Source organism: Diceros bicornis, chromosome 31, assembly GCF_020826845.1.
Source record: "Diceros bicornis minor isolate mBicDic1 chromosome 31, mDicBic1.mat.cur, whole genome shotgun sequence".
Classification (NCBI taxonomy): domain Eukaryota; kingdom Metazoa; phylum Chordata; class Mammalia; order Perissodactyla; family Rhinocerotidae; genus Diceros; species Diceros bicornis.
In genome coordinates this window covers 8952472-8974941 of record NC_080770.1, presented here as the reverse complement: position 1 = coordinate 8974941, position 22470 = coordinate 8952472, and the positions used below count along the sequence as shown (strand labels likewise).

General features: G+C 61.0%; 3 protein-coding genes across 4 annotated transcripts in view; 2 read left to right on the top strand and 1 right to left on the bottom strand.

The window, feature by feature from the left end:
* The first annotated feature begins 554 nt into the window (after positions 1 to 554).
* Positions 555 to 2487, top strand: LOC131394901 (cytochrome c oxidase subunit 8A, mitochondrial). The gene is made up of 2 exons (XM_058526583.1): positions 555 to 721; positions 2158 to 2487. The coding sequence occupies exons 1-2, from the start codon at positions 608 to 610 to the stop codon at positions 2251 to 2253; spliced, it is 210 nt and encodes a 69-aa protein (XP_058382566.1). The 5' UTR covers positions 555 to 607; the 3' UTR covers positions 2254 to 2487.
* A 6977-nt stretch (positions 2488 to 9464) lies between these two features.
* Positions 9465 to 16656, top strand: OTUB1 (OTU deubiquitinase, ubiquitin aldehyde binding 1). Its single transcript, XM_058526582.1, has 7 exons — positions 9465 to 9565; positions 11137 to 11198; positions 11438 to 11536; positions 15413 to 15531; positions 15771 to 15855; positions 15977 to 16171; positions 16307 to 16656. The coding sequence occupies exons 1-7, from the start codon at positions 9508 to 9510 to the stop codon at positions 16502 to 16504; spliced, it is 816 nt and encodes a 271-aa protein (XP_058382565.1). The 5' UTR covers positions 9465 to 9507; the 3' UTR covers positions 16505 to 16656.
* Positions 16657 to 17405: 749 nt separating this feature from the next.
* MACROD1 (mono-ADP ribosylhydrolase 1) overlaps positions 17406 to 22470 on the bottom strand; it is a 147579-nt gene continuing 142514 nt past the window's right edge. Inside the window, exons 5-11 of one of the 2 annotated variants that reach the window (XM_058526581.1) lie at positions 19361 to 19477; positions 18691 to 18812; positions 18556 to 18586; positions 18275 to 18348; positions 17899 to 17980; positions 17779 to 17814; positions 17407 to 17622 (exon numbers count right to left, since the gene is read on the bottom strand). In XM_058526581.1, coding sequence (XP_058382564.1) covers positions 17810 to 17814; positions 17899 to 17980; positions 18275 to 18348; positions 18556 to 18586; positions 18691 to 18812; positions 19361 to 19477 — 431 coding nt within the window. In that variant the 3' untranslated portion in view covers positions 17407 to 17622; positions 17779 to 17809. Of the gene's footprint in view, positions 17623 to 17778; positions 17815 to 17898; positions 17981 to 18274; positions 18349 to 18555; positions 18587 to 18690; positions 18813 to 19360; positions 19478 to 22470 lie in introns of both variants that reach the window. The other variant, XM_058526578.1, reaches the window with a different exon arrangement.

The window sequence follows — 22470 nt, the reverse complement described above, 5'->3', positions numbered from 1 at the left end:
TAGAGATGAGGCTGGAGAGAGACATCCAGGAATTGAGACTTTGTCTAGTAAGCAATGGGGAGCCACTGAAAGGTAAGTAGGTGTATGATTTGGGTAGATTCATGTTTAAAAAGGAAGGAGGGAGGGAGAGAGACTGGATTGGAGAGGGTAATAGTAGTGAGGAGAGTTCAACTACGAGGTTAGTGTCAGTCTTTTGGCCGGAAATAACGGAGGCCTGACGGAGAAGGGGGTATTTGTGAATAGAAAGAGATTTGAGAATGAATGGAGGGAGGAGTCAATAATGCCGCCCTTGTTTTTGGCTTATGTGATTGGGTGGTCGTAGATGTCACTCATCAAGATAGGCCGTCTTGGAGGCGGAGCATTATCGAAAGGAACGCCCCTCCATGCCCCGCCCATCGGTGGTAAGATGGCGTTGATTGGCTGTTTCGAGGAACGCGCCAAAAACTGACAGGGGCCGGCGGGAGGCGTGTCCTTCGTCATTTCCGGGAGACTTCCGGGCCGCCCTTTCCCGGCCTCCCCCGCCCCGGAACTTCCGCCTGCCGCCGCCATTTTGATTTCCCGACCTTGGGTTGCGCTGGTGGCGCTGCGCAGTCCACCCGCTGCGGTCATGTCCGTGTTGACGCCACTGCTGCTGAGGGGCCTGACGGGCCCGGCCCGGCGGCTTCTGGTGCCGCGCGCCCAGGTCCATTCCAAGCCGGCGCGGGAGCAGCTCGGGACCATGGTGAGGAGCGGGCGGGGAGGGCGCGGGTCCCGCGGCGGGGTCGGGGGCGCGCTGGGCCTCGGCGGCCCGCAGCGTAGCAGTTTGGGCGTGTCCGCGGGGGCCAACGTGGGCGCAGTGCCCGGGGGACAGTCGTTGCTCTGCCGGCCCCCGCCCTGTCGCTCACTCGCTCTGCAGTCTCGAGCAAGCTTCCTGAGCCCTCTCTGAACCCCTTCACTCATCGGTCCATTGGGTATGCCCTACGACGGTCAGCGACGAGAATGGTTATTAGGGAAGGGGGGGGCAGGAGGACCACAACAGGTCTGTGTAGTTCCCAGGAATGTCATTAACCCTTAATAACAAGTTGCACCTGTTTGGCGCTTTTATACATCGGCCTCAGTGGCAGAACTCGGCCTTGCATGCGGATCTTCAGCGTCCAGGTTCGGGGCCCCGAGTTAGGAGCGGAGCCGGGGGAGCGCTGCCATGGAGGGAATCATCGTGGTAGTTGTAACTGGCATCCGCCGAGTGTGTGCCGTGTGCCGGGCACTGTGCTGGTCTCATTCCGTCCTCCCAGTGACCCCGAGAAGAGAGGGCCGTTGTCTCCATTTCGTGGTGGAGGGAAGTGAAATTTAGGAGCGGTGTGTTGACATGTGAAAAGTCACACCTTCAGTGGCAAAGAAGGAATGTGACCCCCAGTCTGACTCCAGGTTGTCCTGTGGTCTTAACTGCTGTAGGGGCTGTGGAAGTGGCTGTAAAGTCTTTTATCTCCAGCCCCAAAGGATGAATAGCGGTTCTGGAAAGGAGATGGGAAGGGAAGGAGGTTAAGGCAAGGAAGGGGAGGTGCATTTTTATTATTTATTCATTTATTTTGTGAGGAAGATCAGCTCTGAGCTAACATCGGTGCTAATCCTCCTCTTTTTGCTGAGGAAGACCTGCTCTGAGCTAACATCTATTGCCTAATCCTCCTCCTTTTTTCTCCCCAAAGCCCCAGTAGATAGTTGTATGTCATAGTTGCACATCCTTCTAGTTGCTGTATGTGGGACGCGGCCTCAGCATGGCCAGAGAAGCGGTGCGTCGGTGCCGGCCCGGAATCCCAACCCGGGCCGCCAGTAGCGGAGCGCGTGCTCTTAACCGCTAAGCCATGGGGCCGGCCCGGGAGGTGCATTTTTAGTTATCTGCCTATGCAAGGTTCCTGGATCCCAACAGACCAGGTTTAAAATCCTGTTCCTGTGCTTCACTTTATCATCTGGTGGTGGATTCTCCCTGGGTCCTAACCCAGACTGCCCCCCACCCCCATATCTGACCCTAGAGTGGGCCTTGGATCTGCTGTGTCCCTCCTCTGGAGCGTGACTGTTGACTTCCTGAGGGGGCTTTCTGCTGCCTGGGAGGACCTCTCAGACTACCAGAAGCCTGGGGGCATCCTTACTCTGGGGGTTCCCTTTTTCTTGTGCTCTGTGTAGGATGTCGCTGTTGGGCTCACCTCCTGCTTCCTGTGTTTCCTCCTGCCGTCGGGCTGGGTCCTGTCACACCTGGAGAGCTACAAGAAGCGGGAGTGAAGGGAGCTGACCTCTCCCTCACCCTGTGACCTGACCACCCCTGGCCTGTCCTCATCATGTCTGCTGCATTCCTGGCTGGCCTCCCCTGGATCACGTCCTTCTGTTACAGTGACCTTTTCTGCAATCATGACCTCTCGATTCCTCCGTGGAGACCTCCTGGGACCACGTGTATCTGTTTATGAGGCCCTGCTCAGTAGGGGCCCCCTTGTAACAATAAAGTCTATTTAAACCTTGCTTCAGGAACTCATCGTGCCTTCAGCCTGGGCTCTTGCCTCCCCATGAGCTGAGGATGGTGTTGGGTGGGGATGTGGAGAAGAGAGCCTGACGGCCGCACGTCTCTGCTGGCTACCTGCCCTGTGGTAGGTCGCCTGTGCTCAGCTGTTCTGCTTGCTGCCTGGAAGTGGCGCTTGCTTTGCATGCTTTCATGTGTTTAAATGTTTTCTGGCTTCTGGGGAAAACAGATCCTCTTGTCATTGGGCAGCTTTTCTTGCTCGTCCCCTCTAGCTGCCTTGGTTGTGCCAAACTTAAGGCTGTGTGTGCGTGTCTGTGTGTCTGTCTCTCCCATTGGGGCCAGCTCTGCAGCTGGATGCCCTTTCTGTACGGGGCCGCCCTTTCTGTACGGGGCCACCCTTTCCTGTCCTCGGTTGGTGGGCTCCAGCCATTTCTCAGGTGCTTGTTGCCCTTCTTAGTTGGAGGATGGCACTTTACAGAATTTTGCCTTTTTTTTTTTTGGTGAGGAAGATTAGCCCTGAGCTAACATCTGTTGCCAATCCTCCTCTTTTTGCTGAGGAAGATTGGCCCTGGGCTAACATCTGTGCCCATCTTCCTCCACTTTTTTTTTTTTTTAATATGTGGGATGCCACCACAGCATAGCTTGATGAGCAGTACTTCGGTCTGTGCTCGGGATTTGAACCTGGGAACCCCAGGCCACCGAAACAGAGCACGCGAACTTAACCACTACACCACCGGGCTGGCCCTGAATCTTGCTTTTTTATGTCAACTCTGGGGCCGCTTTCCTTTAACACTGTATCTGTAAATGCTTGTGGACTGACTCGCTTCCTATTCTCCCTGCCTGCTTCCCTGCCCCCTCCCCTTCTTGGCTTGGGGCATTTGCTGCTCCATCCCCTGGGCCCTTGCTCGGTGGTTCTCCTTGGAGGGCTGGGGGTGCCTCCTTAGCTGGCACAGTGCATGGGAGACGCCCCACACTGGAATCCTAACTGCCGGTGTCTGGAAGGAATGCTCACACCTGCCAGCTCCACGCCTGGAGGAGGAGGCGGCTTTTGCTCTCCTCTGTGTCTGCTGTGCTGAACAGACGTGTTCAGTGTCCCCTGTGGATCTGAGGCTACCAGGACGCCTGGGGACGGGATGGTGGGCAAAAATGCCAGGTGAGAGCTGAGGGGCTCTGGTGTGGTTGGCCTGAGGGGTCACCCCCAACTGAGGGGGTCAGAACACACATCTCCCCGCCCCTCTTCTGCAGGGCTCTTGTTTCCTGATTTGTGTTGACAGAAGCTGAAGGTGGACCCTGGTCTCCCTCCCTCTGCCCAGTCTTTCCTGGCCTTCTTGTGTGGTGTCCAGTGATGCCTCTGGGACCGAGGGCTGGATACTGTGGCGAGTTCAGCTCATGCCCATGGCTGCTTCCCCGAGGGGTGGGGAGTGGCTGCCTGCCTCCTAAAAGGCTTCTTTCCTTCCACACAAACAGCCTTTGTGTCTGGGCCTGAGGAGACAGGGCCTAGAGTGTTGGGAGGTGTGCACGGGTTGGGATATTGGCCAGGGGAAGGGAGAGCCCATGTTGGATCTGAAGGGCTGGCCAGAGCCGGGCTGGGGTGCTGAGCGAGGGGCATCTACCTGTTGCCTGCAGGCCCCTCAACAGCTCCCTTGCCTTGGGGGGGGAAGGGGCCTCATGGCTGTCTCCCCCCAAACAGTGGGGTCACCCCTGTGCCATGCCTCACTCTGGGAGGCTCTCCTGTTCACACTTCCTGAGCAGAGGGCTCCAAGCTGCTTGGCCCTTGGTTGGCTCGGGGTTGCTGTGGGCACAGTAGGCCGTGGGGCTGCCATGGAGCAAGAACGCGACACCAGGAGAGGAGAGCTGTCTTGAGTTCCTGTGCTAACTCCACTGCCCTGCCAAGGGTTTGATTGGGTGGCCCCCATTTTTGTGCCCCTGGAACCCAAAGGGACACAATGGTCCCTCTTTCCAAGGAAGACGACTCTAGCCCAAAGCCGTGTGTCTCAAGCCACCCCTCAGGTTGATGGGAAGCCGGCAGTTACAGGCGAGTCCTCGGGACCCTGGTCTCAGGAAGCCCTTAGCAAGCCCAACGGCTCCTCCTGCCCCTGCGCCCCCACAACCCTCCGGGTCCCACAGCATACGTAGAGGTGGGCAGGGTCACACACGGGGGGGTGGACGGGAGACTAGGGTGCGAGTGACCCGTCATGCTTGAACCCCAATCTCCCCTTGGTCCTCAGCGTGGCCACTAGGCCTGAAATCTGGTCACCTTTGAGTATCCCTCTCGCATCCCTAACCAAATCAGGGGCCCTGGGGCCAGTCCCTGTAGAGAAAACAAGGCTCGTTGTGCTCCCAAACAGCATTTTGTGTGTCTCTTTTTGTCCGATCCTGAGTCTGGAGAGGTGGGTGCCTGTGCCCGGGTGTGCACGCTGGGTCAGGGGAGGCTGTGGTCATGGGAGATGCTGTAATGTCAACAACAGTATGGGGCCAGCCTGTGGTGCAGCAGTTAAGTTTGCACGCTCTGCTTCGGCAGCCCGGGGTTCACCAGTTTGGATCCTGGGTGCGGACCTACTCACCGCTCATCAAGCCATGCTGAGGTGGGGTTCCACATAGAACTAGAAGGACCTACAACTAGGATGTACAACTAGGTACTGGGACCTTGGGGACAAAAAAGAAAAAGAGGAAGATTGGCAACAGATGTTAGCTCAGGGCCAATCTTCCTCAAAAACAAACAAACAAAAAACTGTGGACTGTGGGGGCCGGCCCAGTGGCGCAAGCGGTTAAGTGCGCGCTCTCCGCTGCGGCGGCCCGGGGTTCGCTGGTTCGGATCCCGGGCGCGCACCGACGCACTGCTTGGTGAGCCATGCTGTGGCGGCGTCCCATGTAAAGTGGAGGAGGATAGGCACAGATGTTAGCCCAGGGCCGTCTTCCTCAGCAAAAAAAGAGGAGGATTGGCGGATGTTAGCTCAGGGCTGATCTCCTCACAAAAAAAAAAAAAAAAAAAAAAACAAAACTGTGGACTGAGAGTCAGGAGGCCTGGGTTGGAGGCCTGATTTACTATGTGACCTCTCAGCCTCAGTTTTCATGATTGTAAAATGAAGGTGATGTGGAAGGCAGAATAATATTCCCCCAAAGATGTCCATGCCCTGATCCCTGCAGCCTGTCGCCATCTTACCTTACATGGCCAAGGGGACTTTGCAGATGTGTTTAAAGTTAGGCACATTGAAATGAGAGATTGTCCAGTGGGCCCAGTGTAATCACGAGTCCTTAAGGTGGACAAGGAAGGCAGATATGCATCTCAGATGCCACCCGAGAAGGACTCCACCCGCTGTGGCTGGCTTTGAAGATGGAGAAAGTGGGCCATAGCCACAGAATGCAGTGGCCTCTAGAAGCTGGGAACAGCCCTCAGTTTACAATACAGGGACCTCAGTCCTACAGCCACAAGGAACTGAATTCTGCCGACAACCTGCATGAGTAGCAAACATTCTCCCTCTGAGCCTCCAGGAGAGAACGCAGCCCGCAGATGCCTTGATTTTAGTCCAGCGAAATCCATACCAGACCTCTGATGTCTAGAACGGTAAAATTATACATTTGTGTTATTTTAAGCCACTAGGTTTGTGGTGGTTTGTTACAGCAGCAATAAAGAAGCTAATGCCGGGGCCGGCCCCATAGCTTAGCAGTTAAGTGCGCGCACTCTGCTACTGGCGGCTGGGGTGCAGATCCCGGGCGTGCACCGGCGCACCGCTTTTCCGGCCATGCTGAGGCCGCGTCCCACATACAGCAACTAGAAGGATGTGTAGCTATGACATAAAACTATCGACTGGGGCTTTGGGGGAAAAAAAATAAATAAAATTATTTAAAAAAAAAAAAAAAGCTAATGCCTCGTTCTCCTGGTGCTGTGAGGCTCTCCCAGGGGGACCCGCACCCCTGGATCGGACCCTCAACAGACTTGAGGGGAACTGGAATGTGGGGCATTTACAGGAGTGTGGGGGGGTGCGAGGCTGTGGAGGGCCTCTCCCTTTGCTGCCTCTGCCCCTCCTCTGCTTTCTGCCTTAGGTGGCCTGGACCCTGCAGGCAAGTATCAGCCCCGCCAGCAGCCAGAAGTACAGCCCCCGCTCAGCTTCCTCAGCCTGGCCTCTGCACCGTCGAAGCCTCACTAGACTCTGATTTTGGAGCCCGCTGCCTGTGGACCATCCTGGGTTCCTGCGGTGGCAGCTCCAGAGGTTCATTTGGGGGCGGGCTTGGCCCCACTCTTCCCGTCCGGGCAGCTGCCTGCCTCCCAAGCCTGCCTTGGGAAGGATTGCCGAGCCTCATCTTTGGCCCGCTTTTGAGGCTTTCTTCTGGCTGTGGCCTTCCCGTGAGGACTGTGGCTGTCCCAGGGCCCATGCCCCGTCCTTGTTGCCTGGCCCCCTCCCCTGAGGGGTGGAAGAGGTTGGGTGGGCCTGGAAGCCATGTGGCCCTCTGGGGCCCCTGTGCTGTCCTGTAAACTCTGCAGCCGAAGTTTCACAGCCCCTGGGTCCTGGTATGGGGTCTCCTCTCCCTCCACCTGACAGAATCCTACAGACATGGATGTGGGTCCGGACACACTCCGGGCCAGAGGGGCTGTGAGGAGGCATCTTTGCCATGTCGGTCCTATGGAAAATAAAGTCCTGGGCTGCTGCCTGTCGCCTTTGTCACTATATCCAACAGCAGCCTGAACCCAAGCGCCATGGCTGCCTGTTTCATTACAGGCCTCGGCAGCCAGGGCCAGCAGTGCTGGACCATTTCACGGTTGGCAAGGTGGGAGGCGGAGATAAATGCTTGGAGCTCTGCAGGTGACTCCTGGCAGATGTGCCAGCTGGGTTTCAGATGCTTCTGGATAGGGAATCAAAATCCTAAAATAGTAAAAGATGGAATGAGGGTAAGAAAACAGTTATTAACCACCAAATAAATTGGCATGGAAAAGAGCGGGGCAAAAGTTGACTATCCTGGGGCTGGATTAAGAGCCAAAGCTTCCCTCTGGCCATTTCTTTCTGGCCTGCAAGAGGGGAGGGCTGGGCAACAGCTAGGAGAGAGGACCGTCATTTGCAGGCCCTTTATTGAGGGTGCGGGTCTGTTCTTTAAGCCCCAGACCCTGGCACGGGAGGGAGGCATTTACTTGGTGTGGGCAGCCTGGCTGGTCCAGCACTGGGCCCCGGGGAACTGGGATTCCTCTCACTCTCCAGGGCGACTTTGTTCCTTGTCCCCACCATTAGTCCCAACCCCAGCTCCCCCTGTGCCGCCCCCCACGGACTCCCTAGTCGAAGTATGGCGGGGAGTAGGGGTGGCGTTGTCTTATAGCTATTTTCAAGATTTTGAAAAGCCAAATAGAAATCACGTTTTGTCATCAACTGTCTTAGCTCTTCATTTCGTGACACCAGCTCTCTTCTACTGACTGTAGATCTGATTGGTGGTTACAGATTTCACTGGTAAAATTGGGAAAAGGAATGAACAGTTTGGTAGGCATGGGGTCCAAACACAGTGGACCTTTTGCTTACCTGAGTTTGGAAGCAACCTCAAGCCTCAATGACCCAATAAATACTAATTTGCCGTGTTGCCGGGAGAAGGCCACCGTGGGCTGTGTGGGGAGCCCAGGCACCAACTGCCCCTGCTCCAGGACTGGATGTAGCTCATGAAAACATTTGGTCATATTCCACTCCTGTACCGTCATGAACGGAGGCATCTGACTGGAACCCAGGTGCAGCCTCCCAGAGGGCTAAAAGACCACTGTCCTGTCATGAAAAAGGCCCTCAGTAGTGCAAAGTTGGGAGCCAGAGCCCCAGGCTATACCCTCTCTAACAGCATCTTCAGCTTTCAAGGCCCTGCCACTTTTGAAACATTTTTTTTCTTTTTTGGTTAGCTCAGTGTGGCCCTGAGCTAACACCTGTTGCCAATCTTCCTTTTTGTTTTTGGTGAGGAAGATTAGCCCTGAGCTAACATCTGTTGCCAATCCTCCACTTTTTCCTGAGGAATATTGGCCCTGGGCTAACATCCAAGCCCATTTTCCTCTACTTTATATGTGGGACACCACCACAGCATGGCTTGATAAGCGGTGCGTAGGTCTGCGCCTGGGATCAGAACCTGCAAACGCCGGGCCACCGAAGCAGAGTGCTCGAACCTAACCACTACGCCACCGGGCTGGCCGCCCACCATAAGCTTTTTATCTTTAGATAATTCACAGGCAAGTTTAATATATTAACACAGAAGGATCCCGTGTACTTTTTACCCAGTTTCCCCTATTGGTAACATGTTGCATCTTGCAAAACTATAGTATAGCAGATACCAGGATATTCACACACAGCCAAGACTTCCGTCTCCACAAGGATGCCTGACCTATCCCTTCTACGAGCACACCCACTTCCCTCGGCCCCCACCCCCTCCTTACTCCTGGCAACCACCAATCTGGTATCCATTTTTATCAACTCCTTTCCTTTAAAAAGATCCTGCTTTTCTCATAACCCGAAGGGCACAGAGTCCAGAGTCCAAAGTTAGGTTCCGAGACTTGGGCCTTGACCCCAAGGGACACGTTCTCCCTCCGGAAGCAGGACTCCAAAGCGGCTCAGAAGCACGGCCCCGTGGAGAGGGGCGGTGATGGCCGGGGCGGTGGTGGCCCGGGGCCCTGAGGTTGGCAGTCCCCGGTCTCCGCGGCCAGGTGCTCCCGACTGCAGTGGCCGCCCTGAGTTCTGAGGCCGCGGCAGGAATGCTGCCTTCGGTGATTTTAACTTCATCTCCCCACTTATCTCAGTAACACAATCCGCGCTTCCAGCTCCAGTGAAAGGAACACTGATTGGCTCCGGGAGGCTCTTATCGCCCGGGAGCTTTGGTTTACGGGGAGGATGGAGCCAGGCGGGTGCGCGGGCGGAGAGTGGGCGGGGCGGTCCTAGGGACTGCGCGCCCCTCAGGTGACAGCGCCCGAGGGGATCCCGTTGCTAGGGGCGTTGCCGAGGAGGGGCTCTCTTCCGGGAGGAGGGCAACTGGTAACCCGGAAGCGGTCGGCAGTGCGGCGCTGTTTAAAGATGGCGGCGGAGGAACCTCAGCAGCAGAAGCAGGAGTCGCTGGGCAGCGACTCCGAAGGTACTGAGCTGGGGGCGCCGTCCGGGCCGGGCTGGCGGGGGCGAGGCCAGGCCGCCCGTTCCCGAGGAGGCCGTGCCGGGGCGGCCGGCGGCCGGGGGCGACGCGCGCGGACAGCCCTCCCCCCGCCGTCTCCCCTCCCCCTCACAATGGAGGGAGCCGCCGCCGCGACCCCCGGCCGGGCGGGCCCGCGGGGCGGGCCCAGGCCGCGGCCCTCCCCGCTCGCGCGCCCGGGGCGGGGCCTGGGCCGCCCGCCCCGCCCTGCCTCTCTGCGCGGGCGCCCGGCCGGGTCCGCGGCCCCCGCCCCGGCCCTTGCCGTCGGACCGAGGCCTAGGCCCGGCCCGCCTTCTCCGGAGCAGCCCGCGCCCGGGAGGCGGCGAGTTCCGCCGGGCTCGGAGCACAAAGGGCTGGGCGGGCCGCTGGGGATGCTGCGGCGGCCGCCGGTGTGTGCCCCTGAGGGTGGCAACTTCGTTTCCGGGGAGCCCCCTCTTCTGGCCTGGCGGCCCCTTTCCGCCTGCCTGGCACTGTTTTCTTAGACCGCTGAGGAGTGCCACCTTCTCCTTTTTCGCCCCTGAGTTAGGCCCTGGGACTGAGTAGGCCACTTGGGTGGGAGGGACGGGCCTGTTGCAGGGCAGTGTCGGGGATGGGTCGAGGCCCAGGTGAGGACCCGCGATGCTCAGGCCCCAAAGGATTGGCCGTAAAAGTCATTCAGCATACTCACACCCCAACCTAACCGCACACTCGAGGGACTGAGTGCCGGGAGACCCAGGCCCTCAGAAGGGATTTGTTCAGGATCACATAAGAGCCGGAATTCAGAATTCGGGTCTTCTGGCTCCTCACCAGTGGCTGCTCGGAGTGGGGTCCACAGGGTGGATCTGCCCAACTCACTGATGAGCGCATAACGGTCTGCCTCGAAGGTCCCACCTCCTCCTCGACATTTCACCGAGGGAGGCAGGAGGTGGTATCAGCCCCTCTTCACAGCTGAGGAAAGGCGCCCGCAGTGAGGGAGCAGAGCACGGGTGTTTGGAGAGCTGAGACTCTGGAATTAGACACACCTGGGTCTGACCACAGGTCTTTACTAGTCGTGACGTTGAGCAGATTACTTCACCCGTCTGCACTGGTCTTGTTATCTGTAAAATGGGCACCATTAAGACTAGCCAGGACAGCAGAGGAGGAGGATGTGATGGAGTCAAGTGCAGGCTCGCAGGAAGCGCTCATCAGCCCAGCACTCTGCTCCTCGTCTTACTTTCCCCAGGAGACCCTGCCTGGCCCAGAGCATTCCCGAGCTGCCGGGAAGTGATGTTAGAAAGCAGGGGGGGAAGGGTGTTAGGGCTGGAAGAGCACCCCTCGGGGTGACCACCTCCCCACCCTCATTTTAAAGATGAGGAAACTAAGGCCCAGGAGGGGAAGCGACTTTGCGGAGATTACACAGTTGGGTGGAGTGGGGTGTAAGACGCATGCTTCCAAATTCCAGGCCTACTCTCCTACTCTCCCGACTGAGGACAACAGTCGGGCTGCCTGGAGAGGAGAGAGCCAAGGCGCACTGTAATCCTTGGCCTGCTTCCTTCTTCCAGGTGTTAACTGCCTTGCCTATGATGAAGCCATCATGGCTCAGCAGGACCGAATTCAGCAAGAGGTGAGGGGCAGGGGCCAGTGGCCCTACTGGGGGATGCGTAGGCTGGGCCTGAGGCCTGTTAATGTCTACTTTGGAAGGCCCTTCCTCTCCATGCTGTGCTAGGTAGTGGATGCCTTTATAGGGGGGTCACCGTGCCACTGAGTGACTGGCGCAGCACCCCGCACGTAGGTGTTCTGGCTGTAGGGTGTGGGTCTCTCCATCCACCTGCCAGAGCATGGTGGATCTCCTGCTCCCTGCAGATTGCTGTGCAGAACCCTCTGGTCTCGGAGCGGCTGGAGCTCTCAGTCCTGTACAAGGAGTATGCTGAGGATGACAACATCTATCAACAGAAGATCAAGGTGGGAGGCTGGCCGAGGGGGCAGGAAGAGCCCTGGGGGCAGGAGCAGGAGCGAGCCTGTTCAGACCTGCTCCTTGCTGGGCCTGGCCGCCGAGAGGGTAGGGTGTTGGGGGAGCCCTCTGGTTGCTGGGTCACAAGTGTCCAGACTCTGGAATCAGAGAGACTTCCGTTCACATCCTGACTTCTACACAGCAGCTGTATCCTGGCAGGTCCTTCGGTGTCTCTGAGCCGTGGGGTCCTCATCTGTAAAATGGGTGATGGGGTGGTCTTGCGGTTGAGGGAGATGATGCCTGTGGGGCCTGGTGCGGGCTGTGGGGGAGCTGACCTGCTCAGAGCTCACAGTGGAGCAGTGGGCCGGCTGGCTGGGGGAGGGGGGTTGTGGCAGGGGCGTGTCCCACAGCCTCCCTCCGGGATCTCTGTGGAGAGGCAGGTAGCAGTGGGGCAGAGGGGCCTGCGGACCTTTGTGCAAGGCCCTGCTGCATCCTTTACAAACGGAGGTAAGTCCGTTAACCCCTCACTCTCTTCTCTGTGAGGCGGGAGGCTGGAATGCGACGGTGGGTGTGTGTGAACAGTATCCAGGAGGAACAGCCTGGGGTTTAGTAGATGTTACTCCTTGCCTTCCCCTAAAGATCAGAGAGGCTTAGAACCTTCCACCTGAAAGGAGGAGCTTTGGATGTCACCCGTTTCAGGGGCCAGGCAGGTGACCCAGGTGACTGAAGGCGCCAGGTGTGGTGATGAACAGCGAGCACCATAGCTGGCATCAGCCAGGAGCAGGGAGTGGAAGCTCGTGGGGCGAATGAGTGTCCCTGCTTTTCACTCTATTGTTGCTGGATCGGTTTTTCCAAGACAAGCCAGAAATAATGATTTTGATGTGAAATGTCCTGACTTCTAACAGTAGGCAGCTAATTCAAATTTAAAATGCTATGTGGGCGAAACAACACACCCACCACACAGGCCAGATCCAGCTGTGTGTGGCCTGTGGTCTACTCTGACCCCTTGCTCGGTGATTTACCCCGAAGGCCGGTGGAGAGATGAGGCACTGGCTCTGGAGCCCAACAGAAGTGGGTTCGAGGGCTGGCTTCACTTCCAGCTTTGTGATCTTAGGCAATGCGCTGAACTGCTTGGAGCCTCCGTTGGCCTCACAGGGTGAGTGTGAGGTTGAAGCTGACGGTGGCCAGGGGCTGAGCTTGGCACCCACGCACAGCCCGGCCTTAGGAAGCTGCGGGTCCCTCCTCTTCCCTATGTGGCAGGTTAGCAGAGTGGGGCCCCATTTCAAGGCCTTCCTGTCACACTAGGCCACCTTGGTAAAATCGACAGGTGGGCCTCTTGGGTTCTTCCCATCGCGTCCTTCAGTGAATGTTCGAGTGTCCCCTACATGCTGTCTGTGCAGGAGCTCTGCCTCAGTGCCCCCAACACCCCCACTCTGTGCTGGGCCTGAGCCCACCTTTTCTCCCAGGAGGAGCCGCGGCCCAAACAGAGCTGGGTGACTTTGCTGCTCTGTGCAGTGGGCCCCTGGGAGGATGAACCGGATAATGGGCGTTAGCCCTCATGAAGGGCCTGGCACAGACTAAGTGCTCAGGATGATTCTGGCAGCGGTTCTGGTGGCCACGGAGACTTGGGCTCTTTGTACCAGTTGTGTGCTGTTGATTTAACGCTTACCAGCACATGCTGTGGGCTGGCACTGTCGTAGGGACTGGAGATAGAGCGGTGACCACAGCCGACAGGCTCCTGCCATCGGGAAGCTTACAGGTCCTGGTGGCCAGATAGGAAACCAGAGGTCACTGGAATGTGTGTGTGGGAAGGTGGTCAGTGCTGGGGGAAAGGCGAGGCAGGACCAGGAGACGGAGTAGGGAGGTTGGCAGGTTTAAATAAGTGCTTCGTGAAGGGTAGCGTTTGAGTGATGAACTGAGAGGCCAGGGGGCAGGTCGTGGCCGCCTGGGCAGAGCAGTGCAGGCTGAGGCCCGGGCAGGGGTGGGCTGGCCAGGTTGAGGAGCGGCATGGAGGCCAGAGTGGCTGGAGCAGGAGAGGGGGAGACGAGGGGGCCCTGTAGCTGGAGAAAGGACTGGAGGGAGATGCGGAGCAGTAGCAGGTTTCTCGGGTGCCTGGCGGCCGGGGTGGGTATAGACTGAGCGGCCAGGTCGGGGCAGGAGTGGGTGGGGCGGCGCGGTGAGTTGAGAGGTGGGAAGGTTGGATCCTGGATGTGGTGAGGATGGAGCCCTCAGGGTTTGTGGTGGATTGGATGTGGTGAGGGAGGATCCGGCGGTGACTGAGGTTTGGGCTTGAACAGCTGAAAGGCGGGGTTGCAGTTAATGGGTTAAGGCTGTGAGGAGCAGGGGGTGGGGAGGTCAGGACCGTGTGTGGGGCTGGCAGTTCAGAGGAGGTGTGGGCGAGGCAGTTGGACGTGTGGGTGGAGATTGGAGTTGAGGGCTGAGATCCAGGCAGGCGAAGAGTTACACTTGGGGCTCTTTAAATCCCAAGACCTGTGCCATCAAGAGAGTGAGTCTAGGCAACAAGCGGAAGCTGTCCCAGGCCTGAGCAGGGTCGTGCACTGGGGAGGGGTGTGTGGCATGACCATCGTCCGGCGGGTGACACACGGTGTCTGAGGAAGGGTGCTCTGTGGTTTGGTGGCAGCCCCCCGTCACAGGTTAGAGAGATGAGGGGCAGCAGCAGTGAGGTAAGAGGAGAACCAGAAAGCGTGGGGTGTGCAGGCCGTGAAGGCAAGTATGGAGGAGGAGGGCCTGGTGGTGGTGTCTCGGGGTGGGTGGTGGCGTGGGGTGGATGCTGCCGAGGGGCCCGTCTGGAGAGGAGTGGGCTTGACTCTCAGACTTAGGAGGGTGTCTGTGACCTGACGAGAGTAAGCGCCTGCCTGGATTGAGTTCACAGGAGAGAATGGAGACAAGTTGCTGTAAAGGAGAGCAGAGCAATTGGGTGGACTTGGAAAGGAATTCATGTGAAGCAAAGGATTTTTTTTTTTAAGTGAGAACTAGCCTTGTGTTTATATGCTTTTGGGTCTAAACCAATAGGGAGGGGGAGACTTCCTGGAACCACATCCTTGAGCCCAAGGGAGGGACGGCCTCTGGTGCGGAGCCGAGGGCGGCTCTGGTGGCAGCCTCAGACACTCCGGGGATCAGGAGAGAAGGCCAAGGGCGAGTGTGCTGGTGGTGGCAGAGGGGTTCTCAGCAAAAGTCCTCAGTTAGGAAGGAAGCCAAGTCATCAGGAAGACGGTGGGGTCAAAGAGAATGGAAAAGGTATGAAATAGCCGTAGGGGAAAAGGGGAGGGTGCCCAGGCCAGGCGGCACTAATGGCACACTGTGTGGGGAGGTCCGACAGACAGAAGAAATTGCATGGAGTTTGGGGAGGAAACTGGAAGAGATGGACTGGAGATGGTACCTGCGAGCGGGCAGGGTAGAGTTGAGAAGGAGACGAGGGAGGCTGTTTCCCGCCCCTGGGCTGTGCAGTGGGGCCCTCAGACGAGCAGTGTGGAGCCCGGCGTGCACCCTGCACCCTAACTTGCTCGCCTTCGAGCCCTCATGGTTTGAAAAGACTTGGGTCACTGGGAAAGCTGGGTTGGTCAGGGACCCATTTGCTTGCCCGTTTTAATGGACAGACAGCCCTGCAGGCGGGCAGCATGGCAGGCCCAGTGGCTGGTGACTACTTTGGCGACTCGTGCAACCAGTGTGTCCCTAAGTCATAGTTTCCTGTGGGTCCCTAAGTGACTCCCATCACCAGAGTCAGCAGCCAAGGATGGCAGGTGGCTGCCTGGAGCTCGGCTGCCACATGCTGTGAGGTGACCTTTGTTGGGGAGGGTCTTGGGCCCACCCTGGTTCTGGCCTGGTGTTGATGGGCAGGGGGGTGGGTGGGGGCTGCCTCTCTGCAGGACCTCCACAAAAAGTACTCGTACATCCGCAAGACCAGGCCTGATGGGAACTGCTTCTATCGAGCCTTCGGCTTCTCCCACCTGGAGGCGCTGCTGGACGACAGCAAGGAATTGCAGCGGTGAGGAGGGCGGGCGCTGGGCACAGAGGGGGTGGGTGTGGGCTCTGTGAGGGGCGGGGGCTCCCTCCTCCCTCTGGGTGGCTAGGAGCTGCTGTGCCACCTGAGGCCAGACGGAAGGCTGGGCTCCTGCTGGGGGCTTCTCTTCTGAGCTGGGGGTGGGGGCTCCCATTGCCGGCCCGTCTGCCTCCCCTGGGCTGGCCGAGGAGCCCATGCCCGCCTCCCTTGCCCTCCCACCGCAGGTTCAAGGCTGTGTCTGCCAAGAGCAAAGAGGACCTGGTGTCCCAGGGCTTCACCGAGTTCACAATTGAGGATTTCCACAACACGGTGAGCCCAGCCGGCCTGTGGCCCGCTCAGCCAGGGCGGAGCGTGGGCGGTGGGTGGCCTGGCCATGGCAGGGTGGCCCCATCTCTTCCGTCATCTGGCCCTCTGTCCCCCGCGGCGGCAGTTCATGGACCTGATCGAGCAGGTGGAAAAGCAGACCTCAGTGGCCGACCTGCTGGCCTCCTTCAACGACCAGAGCACCTCGGACTACCTGGTGGTCTACCTGCGGCTGCTCACCTCGGGCTACCTGCAGCGCGAGAGCAAGTTCTTCGAGCACTTCATCGAGGGCGGGCGGACGGTCAAGGAGTTCTGCCAGCAGGTGCGCCCCGCCCCACTTCTCAGACTTGGGACCCCTCTCCTTGCCTCAGGTCGGGGAAGCAGCGGGGTCAGTGGTGGGGCGGCGGGGGTTGGGCACCGGGCCCTGGGCCCTGACCGGCCCGTGCCTGTGCCGCAGGAGGTGGAGCCCATGTGCAAGGAGAGCGACCACATCCACATCATCGCGCTGGCGCAGGCCCTCAGCGTCTCCATCCAGGTGGAGTACATGGACCGCGGTGAGGGCGGTACCACCAACCCGCACATCTTCCCCGAGGGCTCCGAGCCCAAGGTCTACCTTCTCTACCGGCCTGGACACTACGACATCCTCTACAAATAGGGCTGGCCCGGCCCGCTGCTGCCCTGCCTGCCCCCTCTGCCAGGCGCTAGACATGTACAGAGGTTTTTCTGTGGTTGTAAATGGTCATATTTCACTCCCCCCTCCCTGTCACACAACCTTCCGTGTTTTATTAAAGGGGATGCTGGTGGTGAGGCGCGTGTGTGCGTGTCCCTGCTCTGCTGCCCGCCTGGCTGCTGTGTGTCTAGCTGTCCCCCTTCCCCCCAGGTGGGTTCCTCTTGGCCCTCCACTTGGCCACCCCCAGCCTCCCTGCCAGGAGCAGTTTTGAGGGGGCTAAGCTTCTTGGGGAGCTCTCCTGGTTAGTGGGGTTCTGCTTCCTGCCCGTCAGGCCTTCCCCCTTCCCTCCTTAGCTGGCCCAGGGGCTTCCATGGGAATTTGGAAGTTCTTGGGGACTTGCCCAGGGACCCAGGACCACCAAGGCTTCAAGCTGCCCCTCATAGGCTGCGCCTGCACTCTGCTCTTCAGGCCAGGGCCCCAGACCCCATCAGCCGTCTGCATGGTTGAGGAGTCTGGGGTAGAGAGGGCTGACATACTGGGGGGCCTGGCTCAGGGCAGGTGGAGGAGCTGGGGCACCCCCAGTGCACCCCCAGGTGGTGCCAGCCTGGTGGGGGAGGGGCAGCCTTCCAGCCTGTGCTTGGTTCCGCCCCCCCCCCCCAGGTCCCCTGCCTAGGCCTGCTTTGCACCCCTTTGCTTGGGCCACCGTGTCCCTGCATTGCCTGCCTTTGCCTTCACCTCTTCTCTCTCCCCTATCCCAGCACACGTGGGGTCTCGGCCCCCAGGCTGTGAGCTCCTTGGGGGCAGGCCCTCAATAAATGTGAAGTGCTGCTGCCCACCTCTGCCGTCCGGCCGTGCCTCCCCTGCCTGGCTCCCGGAGCTCCCGCCGGCCCCTTGAAGCCCAAGCACCTGTCCACACCCCGGGGCTGCCTCCCTCACCCCCAGCCAGGGCCGGACAGTGGGAGCTGCAACAAGGGTGGTCTTTATTAGACGGCTTCTGGGGGCAGGGGGCTGAGGGGAAGAAGGGGGTGGCCAGGTCCAGGCCCAGCTGCAGGCTTCGGTGCCCTCTTAGAGCTGGGAGCGAGGTCCGGCGGGCCCAGGCGAGTCTGTGGAAGGAGCAAAGAGGTCAGGCGGCGGTGGGTTCCCCCAGCCTCCCAGGCTGCCCGCCCTGGCTTCCCTGCGTGGGGGTGAGCGGACGGAGGGTGCGCGCGTGTTAGTGGGCGGGTTAGTGGGCAGCCACACGCGGGCCAGGCCCGGCTTACCAGTCCTGGGCAGGGTGGGTGGCGGGTACCTTCAGGCTGGAAGGCAGAGGACAGTGAGACCCTGCCCGGGGCGGGGGGTGGATGTGGGGGCGCTGGTGAGCGGGGCACCGCGGTACGTACCCACGGGGAAGTAGTGGGGGAGCCGCTCCCGGTAGATGCTTTCGTCCTTCTCCAGGAACACGCAGATGATCAGCCGGTCCACCTGCGCCAGGGCCTGCTCAGCCTGGGCTCCTCGGCCTCACGGCCCCCGCCCCTGCCTTGCCTTTGGGGCGCCCGCCCGCCCTGAGCAGCGCTCAAGCCACACCCTGCACAGCAGGGGCTCAAGGGGCGCGCCCAGCCCGGCCCTGGGCAGGGAAGCAGGAGCCCAGGGAAGGAGAGGGGATGCGGAGGGGGCGGCGCAGCCTCGCTTTCAGCGACGACTGACAGGGCTGGTCAGCGGGGCCGGGACGCGCCCCGCCACCCCACCCCGGGCCCCTCAACTGCGCCCGGGACTCACCTTGTCCTTGTGCTGCTCCAGCCACTCGCGCAACGCGGCCAGCACTACCTCGGCCGCCGCCTCATTGGGGTAGCCTGGGGACCCGGGGGCGGGGCGGGGCGGGGCGGGGCGGGCGTGAGTCCGGGGCTCCGGCCCGCCCCCTCGCCGCCGCGCCACCCGCCCAACTCTCCCTGCCCGCCCGCCCCGCCCCCTTCGCGCTCCAGGCCCCCGCCCCGGCCCCGCCCCGCGTCTGGACCCGCCCACCGCCCACGCCCGCCCGCCCTTCTCCAGACCCCACTCACCGAACACGCCGGTGGAGATGCAGGGGAAGGCCTGGGGCCGGCGCGGGAGCGAGAGGGGATGGGGTCAGCCTCCCTCCCCGCCCGCCTCCCCAGCTCCAGGCCGCCCTGCCCCGCCCCCCGGCGCCCGCTCCTCACCACCGAGCGGAGCCGGTGCTCCAGCAGCAGGTCGAGGCTGTTCAGGTAGCAGCTGCGGAGCTCGGCAGCCTGGCTGGCGCTGGGCTCCCCGTGGGCGATGGGCCCCACCGTGTGGATGACATCTGCGGGAGGCGACGGGCTCAGAGCGGCCGGGGTCTCCACGCAGTCCTCGGCTCTCTCCCCCTGCCGGCCTGGGCCCTGGAGGGGACAGGAGACAGGCCCTCTCCCCGCCAAGTCCTGAGACTCCCCGAGGGAGGACCCCACCCATGTGGGCACGGAGGTGTGCGCTTGAGCCTAAATCCGCGCGTGCACACTGACCCGCCAGCCCAAACCTCACAGACACGCGCAGGCCCGCGCTGGGCCCTCTGCCCGCATCTGTATGGACCCGGCCGAGACATGGGGCGCCAGTGGGTGCGCGAAGGCGGGGCCCCCTTAGCTCTTCCCCTCCTTTCAGGTCCCTGCCCCTCCCCAGCCTCCCCGCCTCCCCGCCTCCCCTCTCCCCCAACCTGCTTCCTGGGGTGCGCGAGGAGGGACCAGGTCCTGGAGCTCCAGGTTAAGACGTGGCCCCTGAGGAGGCCTCCAGCAATTCCGTGTGGGCTGCACCCCTAAACCCCAAATGACACAAGGCGCCCCCTCTGCGCCCCACGGGGGGGGGGTGTCGGGGACTCACACTTGGCCGGCAGCCGGTAGCCGCAGGTGATCTTGGCCTTGCCGGTCTCGCAGCTCTGCAGGGTCCGGCACTCGTCGGTGAGCAGGGGTCCGGCGGCCCGGTGAATGCAGCCGTCCACTGCAGGGGAGCGGGGCAGTGAGCCGCGGGGCTCCCCGCGTCGCCCCGAGCTCGTTTACGGAGGAGAAGGCTGAGGCCCACCCATCACCCCCGCCCCCGACTTGTTTCACATCTGGGGAAACCGAGGCGCAGAGCGCGGCGGCAGCGGGCCTGGCGGGAAGCGGCGCGGGGCGGCCGGCAGGGGGCGCGCCCGGCCCGCCCTGCTCTTTCCCTGCCGCGCCGTAGGGGCGAGGGCGCGGCTGCGGGAAGTCCGCCCTCCCGGCTCCGGCATGCACGTGCCGCGGGGTCCGCAACCAGTCGCGGCCTCCGCACGAGGAGCCCGGGAGCGCCGATCCGCACCGCGCACCCGACCCCAAGGCTGACCTCCCGGGACGAGGCCCTCGGGGCCGCGCCAAACTCTAGGTCCCACTTTACAGATGGGGAAAGCGAGGCCACCTAGTTACAAGTGGCAGATCCGGTCCAGACCTTGATCCTGTGTCTTCCAGACCCTTCCCTGCGCCACGCGGGGAGGTGGCCCAAGGCCGCGCAGGTGTCTGCAGGCGCGCAGCCCTGCTCGTTAACGAGCCGCCTTGTTAGCGCATCCGGCTTAATTGGAGCCAGGCCTGGGCTTGTTTTTCCACGGGCGGCTCCCGGGCCTCGCCAGCGACCCTGGGGACCCCGGCCCACATAAACAACTCGGGCGCGACGGGAGGCGCGGAGGAGACGCTTCCTCAGCCCCACCTCGCCTCGGCGCCACGGCCGGAGGGGCCCCGGCAGGAGAGGCGGCTCGGCCACGGGCAGGCCCGGGTCAAGTCCGGACTCGCCCCTCATGGGCTGTGACAATGGGGCACATTGGCAAGTCCTTTCCCGTCTCCGAGCGTCCACGGCCTCATCTGGAAAGTAGGGTCAGTGACCCCTCCTCAGCGTGGGAGTTGGCATTCTGGCCAGGAGGATGTGACGCACTCCCGGCAGCTCCCGAGCTCCGATCACACCCCGGCCGGTGCCAGCAGCTCCTTGGGCACCAGCCGCCGGGCGCTCACACTGCAGGGCAGCAGGGAAAGACCATCACTTCCCCATTTTACAGATGCGCAAACCAGGCCCTTCCTCCTCCATCACGGCCCCACCCCCAACGTCTTGGCACAGGTCCAGGGACACCAGCTGGACTACCCCCTCTTTCTTCTGTTTTCTTTTGTGCCCTGTGGGGCCCAATTAAACCTAATTTTGCGACTTCACTCGAAGCAGGCACCAGGCGATTTCCCAGCGCATCCCAGGGGTGGGGTGGATGCTGGGGGAACCCTGGGAGGGGCTGCGGCACTGGGTCCCCGCCCCGTCCTCTCCTGGGCGGGGCTAAGGGCCGCTGCAGCCCTGGGAGGAGCGGAGAGTAGGGCCCGCGGCGGCCGGCGAGCTGCGCGTCCAGGTGCCGCAAAGCGGGTGTGTTGTGTTCATGCGCAGTGTGTCCCCTCTGCGTGGGGTGTCAGGACCAGCCAGCACTCTGTGCAACAGCAGGGGCTGTGGAGCTGGGCAGCCTGGGTTCAAATCCCAGCTCTGCCGGTCACAGATGTGAGACCAGGGTGCATCACTTAACCTCTCTGGACCTCAATTGTCCCATCTGGAAAATGGCATAATAGTAGACACTTGCCCACCCCCCCCCATAGGGCTATCGGAAGGATTAAGCGACTTAATTCCTGGAAGGTGCTTAAGCCAGTGCTTGGCACGGGTGAAGGCGATGTGCGTGTTGGCTGTTAGTAGGACAGTGGGGCAGTATGGGGATGTGCTCCGTGTGTGTGCACCTGAGAGTGTAATGGAGGCGGGAGATCAGGCAAGGTGTGCTCAGGGTGTATGGGGGTGGGCACAGGGGTGTGTCTGAGCCGGCTTTCCTGGTGTCAGCCACTTGGCACCCGGCCGCCTGCCATCTCCCCGTGCTATCCGCCCTGCAGGCGACCTCAGCCCACTGTGGGGCCCTGCGGAAGTGGAGCTGCGTTTCAGGGACTTAATGTTTCCTGCAGAAGTGGACAGGCCTGCAGCCAGGCCCTTGGGGCTGACCTGGGGGCACGAGGTGGGAGGAGGAGGGAGCTAGCAGAGCCCTTGGGCTGGAGCCTCTCCAGCAGCGTCCAGAACTGGGCGGGGACCATGTGACTGCTGTGCGGCCTCGGGAGAGCAGTTTCCCCAAAGCAGAGATGAGGGGCAGGCCCCACCCCTGCCCCACCCTTGCCCCACCCTCCCTCCAACAAGCCAGAGCACAGACTGGCGCTGCATTCAGGGTCGCGGCAGCCTGGCCCCCTCTGCCTGCCCCCGTCCCTGTCCACACACCAGCCCTGTTGCTCTTCTACTTCTGCGTGCCAGAGGGGACCCCGCGCCCTGCTGTCCTTAGCCAGATCCCAAAGGGCCACCCCTTCCCCTGTCTCCCACACAACCTGCAGCTGCCCTGGCTCTGACCCCAGGCCCTGTTCTGGCTCCCATGTTGGGCTGAGCTGAGCCTCAGAGACCAGGAGGAGGCGTCCTGGGGTCCCATCCGAGGGAGACGTCCCTCCTCCCCCCTCCCCACCAGACTCTGGGCAGCTGGAAAAAGCCCTCAGCCCTGGCCCCTGGTGGGAGGGGGTGTCCTGGCCGGGTGCCAGGACCCTCGGGCCCTCAGCCACATCCAAACCTCAGTCCTCCAGCTCAGCCCCCACCCCACCCTGAGTCAGCAGAAACCGGGGTCTCTCCCGGGGAGGCTGAACCCACGCGGGCAATGGGGCCTTCCTCAGGTGTCTCTCCACCAGGTCACAGCTGAACCCTTCCTCCACCAGAAGATTCCCCGAGGCCGCTCTGCCTCCTCCCTCAGCCCCCTCCCCGCTCCTCCACCTTTAAGCTCCTCGATCTGGCGCCTTAATTTCAGCCTCAACAGCCTCTTAGTGAGCCCCTGCCGGGCGCTGAGCAATTGACATCCACCGTTGTCTTTGATCCTCACAGCCACCCTCGGAGGGGCTCTTATTTTTCCTGCTTTAGAGAAGTAGAAATCGAGGCACAGAGAG

Excerpts from the sequence above, each read along its gene's own strand:
- LOC131394901 (XM_058526583.1), top strand. The coding sequence starts at position 608 with ATGTCCGTGTTGACGCCACTGCTGCTGAGGGGCCTGACGGGCCCGGCC. Across the intron at positions 722-2,157 it reads GGGAGCAGCTCGGGACCATG|GATGTCGCTGTTGGGCTCAC; the intron begins GTGAGGAGCGGG and ends TGCTCTGTGTAG.
- OTUB1 (XM_058526582.1), top strand. The coding sequence starts at position 9,508 with ATGGCGGCGGAGGAACCTCAGCAGCAGAAGCAGGAGTCGCTGGGCAGC. Across the intron at positions 9,566-11,136 it reads GCTGGGCAGCGACTCCGAAG|GTGTTAACTGCCTTGCCTAT; the intron begins GTACTGAGCTGG and ends TCCTTCTTCCAG. Across the intron at positions 15,532-15,770 it reads GACAGCAAGGAATTGCAGCG|GTTCAAGGCTGTGTCTGCCA; the intron begins GTGAGGAGGGCG and ends CTCCCACCGCAG.